The sequence below is a fragment of the Lagenorhynchus albirostris genome, chromosome 11 (genome assembly GCF_949774975.1).
Source record: "Lagenorhynchus albirostris chromosome 11, mLagAlb1.1, whole genome shotgun sequence".
Classification (NCBI taxonomy): domain Eukaryota; kingdom Metazoa; phylum Chordata; class Mammalia; order Artiodactyla; family Delphinidae; genus Lagenorhynchus; species Lagenorhynchus albirostris.
Window position 1 is genome coordinate 30,686,309 of NC_083105.1, and position 12,130 is coordinate 30,698,438.

General features: G+C 35.6%; 1 protein-coding gene across 4 annotated transcripts in view; it reads left to right on the forward strand.

The window, feature by feature from the left end:
* ATP2B1 (ATPase plasma membrane Ca2+ transporting 1) overlaps positions 1-12,130 on the forward strand; it is a 132,018-nt gene that overhangs the window by 115,293 nt on the left and 4,595 nt on the right. For 2 of the 4 annotated variants that reach the window (XM_060164965.1, XM_060164966.1), the window contains exons 18-21: positions 92-303; positions 1,662-1,769; positions 3,586-3,768; positions 4,155-4,268. In XM_060164965.1, the coding sequence (XP_060020948.1) occupies positions 92-303; positions 1,662-1,769; positions 3,586-3,768; positions 4,155-4,268 (617 nt within the window). The remainder of the gene's footprint in view (positions 1-91; positions 304-1,661; positions 1,770-3,585; positions 3,769-4,154; positions 4,269-12,130) is intronic. The other 2 variants (XM_060164967.1, XM_060164968.1) reach the window with 2 other exon arrangements.

A 12,130-nucleotide genomic window follows, 5' to 3' on the forward strand; every position in this document is an offset into this window, starting at 1 on the left:
AAAGGTCTGACTAGGTTTTATTGCATACTTCCTTGAAATGTTAAATTATTTTGTATGATAATTACAAAATGGTAATTTCTCATTCTTTCAGGAGAAAAGTTTTTCGATATTGATAGTGGAAGAAATGCTCCTTTGCATGCTCCTCCATCGGAACATTATACTATTGTTTTTAATACCTTTGTACTGATGCAACTTTTCAACGAAATAAATGCTCGGAAAATTCATGGTGAAAGAAATGTGTTTGAAGGAATCTTTAATAATGCCATCTTCTGCACAATTGTTTTAGGCACATTTGTGGTACAGGTGGGTAATTGTAAACGATAGTTTCAAATATGATTATTATGTGGAGATCTTAGGTGAACAGGTGGCTTGTTCCAGAAATTACTTGACTGCAATGTGTGGGCCTTCTGTGTATTGCCTTGATGACATCAAAAGAACTCGAGTGAAAATTTGCCCCATCCTGAAATTCTACATGTGAATGAGTACATTAAACTAATACTACTTTAATTGCACTACTGGTTCTGTGGCTGTGATACTTCACACTCACTGTGATTCTGATTATTCTACATTGTTATTATGAAAACTGTTGTAATTTTTATATTATTCAAGGCCAGTCTTATAGTCAACCACTTTTTAGTCCAGCTAGAGTGATCCCTTAAGTGCTTCTAGCAACTAATAGTAGTTGTATTTGTACAGTTGAGTTCATTATTAAAAACTAAAAGGTTTTGAGATGCATATTTTAAAATCCATGTGATTCTGAATGGCCTCGTCCAGACTTGGTATGTGCCAGTTTTCCATTTTGTAATATTGTCAAAACAAGGTAGAAGAGGAGTGGGAGAATGGGTGAGAGAAGTGGGGTTGAGATGAAGTAGAAAGGACCGAATTTTCCCATTTTGATAAAGGTCATTCTAAGGACAAAACTAAGCATCACTTTACATATGGTAAATTTTACATAATTATATACTGTACCTATGTTTTTATGTCATCTTGGATTCTATGGTACTCCTCTGTGTAAATGGTTGTTAATAGCAGAATCTGGAATCAAAGCAGGTAAGTGAACGGTGCTTGATCACACCAGGAGGTCAGTAAACACAGTAAGATTTAAACTTAAAAGGTGAGCTTTTAAGGATGATGCTAGTTTCAAAATGAAGATCTAAGAATTTTGAAGTTTATTCAGTCTATACCTTGTGTACTGTGGATACCAAAACCAAAACCCTAGACTTAATTATTTCTGTGCAGACTGTTTCTGTTTTAGCTTTCAGCTTCTATAAACTTTAGGGGAAGTGTTGCTTACTTGTTGTGTAGTTTCTGGAAGTATTTTATAAAAAATTCATTGTTCATGACACGCTAAAATTTTAGTTTTTACTTACTATTAAAGTTAGGTTTATTTTATCTGTTTTTAATATATGGGGATTGCAAAAATGTAACTGCCTCTCTGTCTATCAAGCAAGTCTGATAAAACTTAGTTCCTCGCATAGGTTGATATACCCAAAACAGTTGATGTAGGGTATCATTCTTCAATGCCTTCGTGCTACTCAAAGTGTGGTCTGTGGACCAGCTACTGGTCTGTTCATTACAAGTCCACAATGAGATAAGGAGCATGGGCCAGAGTATAAGTCAACAACTTCACTAAATAAATTTATTCTTGATTATTCCTCTAGATAATAATTGTGCAGTTTGGTGGAAAACCTTTCAGTTGTTCAGAACTTTCAATAGAACAGTGGCTATGGTCAATATTCCTAGGAATGGGAACGTTACTCTGGGGCCAGGTAAAAAAATCTCATCATTTTTTGTTCAAACCTACAGTGATTTTTAAAAAAAAATTTCTAGTGTGTATATTCTTTAATCAGTTCTATAACTTGATTCTAAGTAGTTTTCATTCTGTTTTTTAGAACAAATTTTACAACTAAGTTGATGCATTTATAACTGGTTAGAATGCTAATATCTGTATCTTTTGCTCTATGACCTACTTTTGCATTTTCAGATTTAATATTTTAATAAAAATATTATATACTTTAGATTTTTTATCATTTTGTTATGTAATTTAATAAAAATGTAGCATTGGAAAAATCTTGAGTTTCAGTTGATGTGAAGAATGTTTCAATAAAAATACTGGTGTCTGGAAAAATAGGCCACAAAATGACATTTTAGATTATTTGGATCAAATGGCTTCAACAGTGTATGTATAAAATACAATGCCTGAAAAATTAGATATCCTTAATCTTCACTATGGATAGCTGACTTGCAGATATATGTCATTATTTTTTTAAAGATAAGTGGTAACGGTGTGTGTGCTGTTCATTTTAAATCCATTACCATCACTATAAAACTGATAGAAAATCTGTACCAACATTTTCATAAATGAAAACCAGCCTATGTTATGGTGTGTAACTGGTGTGAGCTAATTTACTGTCATTTTGCAAGTCAGTCAGACTGAATATTCAGATTGTACTTAACCTTAACTCAGTCTTTATGTGCCTTTTATCTCACCTTTTTCTTAATTGTGTTTCTAGGTTCTGAGCTTTCTCTTCTTACTCATTATAAAGCCTCTTTCATTGAGATCTTCTTTTAAGCAGGATCCGTACTGGGCCCACAGTTTTTTTATTATTATTATTACCATTCTAGTTACTTCATAATGTTCCCTCACAGGCAAAACCGAACCCTACAACCTCCCCCCAAATCTGGCAAATTTCAGGAAGAGGAAATTCAGTACAGTGTACACGCCTAACAGGCATCAATTACTGTCCTTGGTTGACGTCGTCTATTGATTTTAAGTGTGCGATGGTAGAAAGCACTGATTTTGTTGGTCAGGAAAGCTAGGGTCTTAGTCACTCCATGAACAAGTCACTTGCAGTGTCTCTGAACCTGTTTCATCTCTAAAATGAGTTGGTTGGACTAGAAGTTCTCTGAGCAGTTCTGATTCTGACTGCATGCCTGTTTCTCCCAGCTTCCTTAAGGAATGGCTGTGAACACCTATAAGTTAATACATATTGGTATTTTGGTATTTTTTATTGTCTTCTCGGGCATCTGTTCTTGTTTCGTGTCATTCTCAATCAGTATTAATCCAATTTTAAATAGTTGTACTTTATGAAAATAAATACATTCAATAAACAAAAGCTATTTTCAGCTCAGCCTTGAAGATTTTCTGAATTTTGGTATGTTTTTTCTCATTGAATTCTTAAAGCACTAATGAAATGTAAACTTCTTTTGCATCATATAAGATCACCTATTTTCATTTTTTTTGAAATAAATATCGTTAATGTGAGTTTAAGGAAATATGTATATATCAAAGCATGGTTGTATAATTTACTGTCTTGAATGTCCTAAATAAAATATGAAAATGTAATCAGGTTATTTCCATTCAGGAAAACTTTTTAGCCTTCAAACTTAAATCTTTTGTGTAGCTAAGAGAAGGATATTTTTTGTTCTGAGAAAGAAAGCCTCTGATGGACAGGATCTCATTGCTTCATTGGTAAAGATAGTTGGCTATCCTTGTAACTTTCCATACCTTTTTTGTATTAAAGTTGATCGGTTTAATTGTAGTTTGATATGATTTGTTTCTGAGTTCTTTCCCCTGTGTTGTAGCTTATTTCAACAATTCCAACTAGCCGTTTAAAATTCCTAAAAGAAGCTGGTCATGGAACACAAAAGGAAGAAATACCTGAGGAGGAGTTAGCAGAGGACGTGGAAGAGATTGATCACGCTGAGCGGGAGTTACGGCGTGGCCAGATCTTGTGGTTTAGAGGTCTGAACAGAATCCAAACGCAGGTATGGGTCTGGTGGAGAGGTAGGAGAGACGATGGGAACGGGACCCCAGGGCTTTCGGGCCTGGGGAGGAGGTTTGAATGTGCTCCTTTGCTTCCTTTCCAGCCTCCCCAACCCACAAAACTTATTCTTTTGAAAAATAGTACTGGTGCCTGGAATGGGTGAAAGTTTTAACTGACCATGAAAGAATGTGTCTATATGCCCCAAGCTCCTTTTTTCCTAGCTTTTTTCCCCCCACTTCATCTCCAAATGCTACTCTTGCCTATTTATCTGCTCTGTAAAAAGTGCCTTTTTCTTTACTTTTTATATGTTGATAGATGGAATGGTCCTTTCTCTTGTTCTCTCTCTCTCTTGCTGAGCAAGCTGTCACAATCTCTGATTCCTTGCAGATGGATGTAGTGAATGCTTTCCAGAGTGGAAGTTCCATTCAGGGGGCTCTAAGGCGGCAACCCTCCATCGCCAGCCAGCATCATGATGTAACAAATATTTCTACCCCTACACATGTAGTGTTTTCCTCTTCTACTGCTTCTACTACTGTGGGGTGTGAGTGTGTGTTCCTAAGTGCATGAAATTAACATTTCCTACTTCACACACCTAACGTTTCTCATTTTCTCCTTAATGTTTAAATTCATTGTTCAGGCTTTTCATAAAGCTTTCTTTTCGTAAAGTGGATTGAGACCTCAAAGTGTTGTCGTTGTGATTGTTTTATTTCTTAGAGGGTTAGATAACAGGTGGAACAATTGCAACCAAAGATCAGACATGAAATCTGTGAGCTTGTCTCTATGCTAACTCTGATAGTTAATATGGGGAATAAAATTGTAGCTTAGAATTTGTGAAACGACTATAAATTTTTGAGTATATGCCTTTCAACATGTTCCATACTGCATGATTCCCAAAAGCATGTGATTTGAAACTGATCTAACAGAACCAAGAAATTGCATTCTTAAAGCTAAAAATGGACTTAAGCATTCTGACTTGTATCTTTTTCAGTTTGTAAAGTAAGTTAGTACCCTGAAGAAAAGTTCTGAGCATATAGCCAGGTGTTTGCCTTCTTAGCTTGGACTTTGTGGCCTTGCTGTGAATTTTTAATTTATTTTGTTTTGTTTTGAGAGTGCATCCCTGTATAAGCTTCAGAGTTCTTTGGTATGTATGTGGGTTTTTTCATTTATATAATCAATTTAATTTAGAATTGCTTCCTAGATAAGAAAATGTTCTATTAAGTTTTCCAAAGAAGTAGGGAAAGTACATTTCTTTTAATTTTTTTTCAGTTTTGTTTTTTTTTTAAGTTTACTCATTTCTCACACCACTGGCCACCTCCCACCTCTTACAGCAACCAATTTGTTTTTTGTATCTATGAGCTTGGTTTGGGTTTCACTTTTTTTTAGATTCCACATATAAGAGAGATCATACGGTATTTGTCTTTCTCTGACTTATTTCACTCAGGATAATAATGCCTTCAGGGTTCATCTGTGTTTTCACAAATATCAAAATTTCCTTTTTTATGGTTAAATAATGTTCCTCTGTGTGTGTTTGTGTGTGTGTGTGTGTGTGTGTATACCATATGTATCCATTCATCAGTGGACACTTAGGTTGTTTCTGTTTCATTCTATCAGATGTGAGGTAATACCTCATTGTGGGTTTTGATTTGCATTTCCCTGATGATTAGTGATATTGAGCATCTTCTCATATACCTATTGGCCATTTGTAGATAGTTTTTAGAAAAATGTCTGTTTGGATCTTTTGACCGTATTTTAATTGGATTGTTTGGTTTTCTTGCTATCGAGTTGTACAGGTTTTTTGTATATTTTGGATATTGGCCCTATATCAGATATATGATTTGCTAATATTTTCTCCCATTCTGTAGGTTGCCTTTTCATTTTGTTCATAGTTTTCTCTAATGTGTAGAAGCTTTTTAGTTTGATGTAATCTCACTTGTTTAATTTTGCTTTTCTTGCTTTTGGTGTCAGATTCAAAAAATCATCATCCTATGTCAAGGAGCTTACTTACCATCTATGTTTTTTTTCTAGGAGTTTTATGGTTTCAGGTCTAACGTTAAAGTCTTTATAATCAATTCTGAGTTCATTTTTGTGTGGTGTGAGATAATAGTGGTACGGTTTCATTCTTTTGCACGTGGCTGTCCAATTTTCCTAACACCACCTATTGAAGAGACTGTCTTTCCCCATTGTATATTCTTGACTCCTTTATTGTCAATTAATTGACCATATGTGCATGCGTTTATTTCTAGGGTCTCTGTTCTGTTCCGTTGATCTATATGTCCATTTTTATGCAAACTCATACCAGTACCATACAGTTTTAATTACTATATCTTTGTAATATAGTTGAAATCAGGGAGCCTCCAGCTTTGCTCCTGTTTCTCAAGATTGTCTTGACTGTTTGGGTCTTTTGTGGTTCCATACAAATTTTAGGATTGTTTGTTCTATTTCTGTGAAAAATGCCATTGGAATTTTGATAGGGATTTCATTGAATCTGTGTTGCTTTGGATAATGTGGGCATTTTAACAATATGAATTCTTCCAATCTGTGAACATGGAGTATCTTTTCACTTATTTGTGTCATCTTTAGTTTCTTTCATTAATGTCTTGTAGTTTTCGATATACAGGTCTTTCACCTCCTTGGTTAAATTTATTCTTACATATTTTATTATTTTTTTGATACAGTTGTAAATGAGATTGTTTTCTTTTTTTTTTAATTTATTTATTTTTGGCTGCACTGGGTCTTCGTTGCTGCGCATGGGCTTTTCTCTAGTTGCAGTGAGCGGGGGCTACTTTTCCTTGCGGTGCACTGGCTTCTCATTGTGGTGGCTTCTCGTTGCGGAGCTTGACCTCTAGGCGTGCGGGCTTCAGTTGTTGTGGCACGTGGGCTCAGTAGTTGTGGCTCGTGGGCTCTAGAGCGCATGCTCAGTAGTTGTGGCACACGGGCTTCGTTGTTCCTCAGCATGTGGGATCTTCCCTGCCCAGGGCTTGAACCTGTGTCCCCTGCACTGGCAGGCGGATTCTTAACCACTGTGCCACCAGGGAAGTCTGGGATCGTTTTCTTAATTTCCCTTTCAAATAGGTTATTAGTGTAAAGAAATATAACAGATTTTTGCATATTGATTTTGTATCTTGCAACTTTACTGAATTCGTTTATTAGTTCTGACAGTTTTTTGATGGAGTGTTTAGGGTTTTCTATATATAATATCTGCAGACAGTGACAGGTTTATGTCTTCCTTTCCAATTTGGATGCCTTTTGTTTCTTTTTCTTGCCTAATTGCTCTAGTTAAGACTTACAGTACTATGTTGAGTAAAAGTGACAAGAGTGAACATCCTTGTCTTGTTCCTGACCTTAGAGGAAAAGCTTTCAGCTTTTTGCTGTTAAGTATGATGTTAGCTCTGGGTTTGTCCCTTCATTATGTTGAGGTATGTTCCCTCTGTACCTGTTTTGTTAAGAGCTTTTATCATAAATGGATGTTGAATTTTATCAAGTGCTTTTCTGCATCTGTTGAAAGATGATCATGTGATTTATACTGATTAATTATTATAAGTCATAATTTTCATTAATTGACTAGAATGACAGATTTTCTTTCAGGTTTTTAGTAAATGACTTTTAGTAAAAGGTTTTTAGTAAACTCTCCAGAAGTCTTATAACCTATATCGTTCTTACTCTGAATTAGTGTCTTGAGTACATGGTGGATTCTTAGTATATTAGAGGCATTAAAGATACAAACCCACCCATTCCTCATGCCTACCCTTGAAGTCAGCTAAGATACCTGATTTGGCCAGAAACCTATCTTTTCCATTTGGTCTTTAGCCAATTAAGGATTAGAGGAACCTTGGGAAGCTGGGGAGAGGATGAATTGAGGGGAGAAAACAATGCTGTTTACGCAGAGCCTATCTGTTCACTCTTTGCTTAAGTAATTTTCATTTGTTATTTTTGACAGTGTTGCAAAACAGGCAGAACAGGAACTATCCCCATTTTATAGGTGTGAAAACTGACTTGGAGTTTAAATGACTTGTCCATGGCTAATAAGCAGAGGCAACATGATGTAGAGCAAAGAGCAGACAAGTGCTGTAAAGACAAACTGACCCTGTAACATTTAGACAGGATGTTAAATTTACATACGTGGACAGATAGGAATCTTCCTTTTAGAAATTACTGTGGTACTACCTACCTGAATGAAATGGTGTATGCAAATTGCCTGGCCTTACTCCTGGGATGGCTGATGTCAGTTGCATGCCTCCCTCCTATGGATTTCACATTATTCCTGGCTTTCGAGGACATATTACCACTCATCCCTTCATCTCCTACTATTAGTGTTCATTTAGCTGTATTTCATAAACAGTGGAAGGCCTACTATATGCCAAGGCTGCTAGAACCTCCAGATCTTGTCATCTAGTAAGGGAAGTAAACAAGGAGTTGGGGATTTCTACATGGTGATGAAACAGAGAATATTATAACAGGGTCCTTAACCCACCCTGAGAAGTCAGGAAAAATTACCGAAAGGAAATGATTCCCAAGCTGACCTGACAGAATTTGTCGACTGGGGAAAGCAGACCTCAACTGACGTAGTTTGATACTAAAGGAGTAATGGAAATTAAGGAGTTGATGGGGCTAGAATGGAAAGTAAATATCTGTTTATATCCCACAAGAAGGAGCCAAACTGAGACTTAATCCCTCCCCTCAAAACTTTAAATTTGAAAAATTTCAAACTGACAGACAAGTTGAAAGATTAATATATGAATAATCTTCACCTGGATTTACCACTTCCTAATATTTTATGATGTCTACTTTATCTATATAATATTAATATATACTTTTTTTGAGCCATTTGAAAGTAAGTAGCAGATATCATAAATGCCAGATATCTCTAAATACTTCAGTATGTGCTCTCCTATATAATCATACTGTATAATCACATCCAAGAAATCTGTCTTTGATACCATTTTATCTAATATACAGTCCATATTCAGATTTCTCCAGTTGCCCGCAAAATGTCCTTTATAGCTTTTTTGATCCAGGATCGAAGGAAAGACATTCAATAACATGTGTTTATGACTCTTCAGTTTCCTTTAACCTGGATCCATTTTCTCTACCTTTAATTTTGGTAACATTGACTTTTTTAAAAAATCTAGGCAAATTGTCTTATAAAGTGTCCTGCATTCTGGATTTGGTTGTTTCCTCTTGATTAGCTTTATGTTAAACTTTTTTTGACAAGTTTATCTCCTAGGTGGTATATATTCTGTTTATTTTTACTTCAGAAAATTTTAAGTAATTGACTTCTTTCACTTGGAGTGGTATCACATGACCTTAGGTGTATCATATTTATTGTATTTCTCTGTATAATTGTATTCCAGGCTTTATATTAAATATCAAATCAAGCACAAACTCTGAAGACATAGCCACCCACACCTGCTTCAGGTGATGTGCTCTGTGCTCTTTTCTGATGCACAACTATATATGAAACCTGTGAGTTGCTGGGCACATGTAGTGAGGGTAATGGTGTTAATACATTTAATGAAAGGTTAAATTCCTCACTGGTTTCCTGCCCTAATATAGAATAATCTTAGAAATATCTGTGTTTGTCAGACTTCTTTGACTCTTTTTTTTTTTACCTTTTTTTTTTTTTTACTGAAGTATAGTTAATTTACAATGTTGTGTTAACTTCAAGTGTACAGCAAAGTGATTCAGTTATACATATATGTATTCTTTTTCAGATTCTTTTCCATTATAGGTTAGTATAAGATATTGAATAGGGTTCCCTGTGGTATACAGTAGGTCCTCATGGTTTTCTGTTTTATATATAGCTGTGTGTATATGTTAATCCCAAACTCCTAATTTGTCCCTCCCCCTCCCCCACTATCCTCAAAGACTCATCTGGAGTCTTTACTGTGCTAAATGAAGAAATTATAATCCATTTCAACTTTGTCATATACTAGGCTTGTAACATCTCTGGAGAGGGCATCTTTTTTTCCTCACTTATTAGTCAGATCTTCTAAAAATCTGAAGAGGAAACTTTCTATAGTTTTTCTTTATAAAGTGTATCCTTCTAATATCAGTCTTCACGGTTAGTAAATTCTTTTGCTAAATCAATAGTTACGCCTTCCTGGAAAGGAGAAATTGAGAGAAAATTTGGACTTCCAGATAAATGATTGGCAAACCATAGCCTATGGGCCATATCTGGCCTGTTGCCTGTTTTTAATTGGAACATAGCCATGCTCATTCATTTAATTACTGTCTGGTAGTTTTACACTACAAAGGCAGAGTTGAGTAGCTGCATCAGGGACCGTATGGCTCACTAAACCTAAAATACTTGCTATTTGGCCCTTTACAGAAAATGTTTTCCAACCCCATTCCAGGTAATTAACATTATATATTACACAGGTGAGTCTCACTTTGAGAAAATTTGATATGCAAGTACACAGCTTTGAAAAGCAACCTCGAATATTATTCCCTGTTGCACAGTATCTTTTACTTTACCATTGAAATTCTTTATGGTGCACATAATAAAGGTAGTGATGAATACAAATTTCAGAAATGGGCAGTCTGTTGTAGAAGGTAAGATATATCAGCTACTGATTAAGTAGCCTCATAGTTTAAAGCCATCTCCTTACATACAGTGTTTTGGGCAGTAATATTTTCTACTATCAAAAGTTAGGATTATATTTAAGAAAATGGGTGGTTTAGCAGGGTACATGATCTTAATTTGATTTGTTACTTAAAGTTTAATGTAACGCTTACATATTCAGTTTCCTAAAATTACTTTATGATCATAATAATCATTTCAATTTTTTGTTTGCCATATGTGCCTCATTCATGCCTCTGATTTTTTTCCTCAATAATTTACTGTTTAAAAAATTTTCTTGACATAGGGATTGTTGAATTTTTCTTAATTCTTATAATTTTAGGAGCTATAGTTTTGTGCATAGTAGGTCTTAATAGCTATTAAAAGAATTGAGTTAAAGGACTAGGTAAACAATAAGGGTTGGATTGTCAAAGATGGGTAATCATTTTCTGCTTAAACTGATTTCTTTGTGGTATTAAAATAGTTTTCTGTCTACCTACAGTATAATGCACACAGTTGGCACTTTTTAATTACTCAGAATTACTACAGTACTGTGAGAATTTTACCTATAGAAGGTAACAGATGAGGGCAAGTATAAACTAGGTCAGTGTCACGCCTTAGATCGAGAGTGCTTTCTTATTTATGAGTAGAAAGTAAAGCAAATCTGGCTCCGTGGCCCCTAGTTAATCTAGATGTTATTGTGTGTGCCTAATGTGAGAACTGTCTATTGAAAATTGTATTGCCTTGCAGCATTTCTAAGCTGTCCTTGTAATGTGCTGACCTAAATCTTAGGAAGTATCTTATTCTACTGAAGTTACTTATAAAGCTGATGTCCATATGTTCTCTTCTTTTATTGACTTGAAAGAACCTGGAGTTGGGAGTACAGAAAGCTTGGTTCTAAGACATTCTGGCACTAATTTGTAGTGACCCAGTAAGGCAGCCACCTGTCCTTAGTTGCTCAGTTTCATTATTTGTAAAGTGGTTGAAATAAACTATCTCGAATATCCTTTCAAGCTTCGATGTTCTAGGGTAACTTAATACATTTTGTTAGATAGGAAAAAAAATCTTAGCAAAATTGGAAAGCTTTGGTAAAAAGGGATCTAATTTCACCTGCCACAGGTGTGAGTGTAATTGTTTATACAGATATACTCACTGCATTCACCTGCTTATAACTCTTTACACTGCCCCTCCCAGAGCTTTGCCGACTCCCAAATCTCTAACTTAAACCCATACCTTTCTTCTGAGCTCTGGATATTTTCACTTGGATGTTCTGCAGCTCCCCAGATTTAACATGTTTCAAAAATTGACTTTTATTTTCCCCTTGATTCTTCACTACTCCCTTCTACCCAGACTGGTCAAAACAAAACATCTCAACTGCTTCTCTAGCTCCATTAGCAATACCAGCAACCAAGTCAAATAAGCAACAACTTGAGAGTCATCTTGAGCAGCTCTCATCACTAACCAGACTTGCTGGCTGGTCCTCCAGTTTGTATTCTCTGTGCCTACTGGCCACTGACAGCAGTGAACATAGGAGTGCAGGAATCACTCCAAGATCTTGATTTCAATTCCTTTGGATAAATTCTTAGAAGTGGGGATCTGGAATAGTCAGACTCATACAAGCAGAGTAGAATGGTGGTTACCAGGGGCTAGAGGGAGGAGGAATTGGGAGATGTTGGTCAAAGGGTACAACATTTCAGTTATACAAGATGAATAAGTTCTGGAGATCTAATGTATAGCATGGTGACTACAGGTAACAATACTATACTGTATTGTATACTTGAAATTTGCTAGGAGGGTACAATCC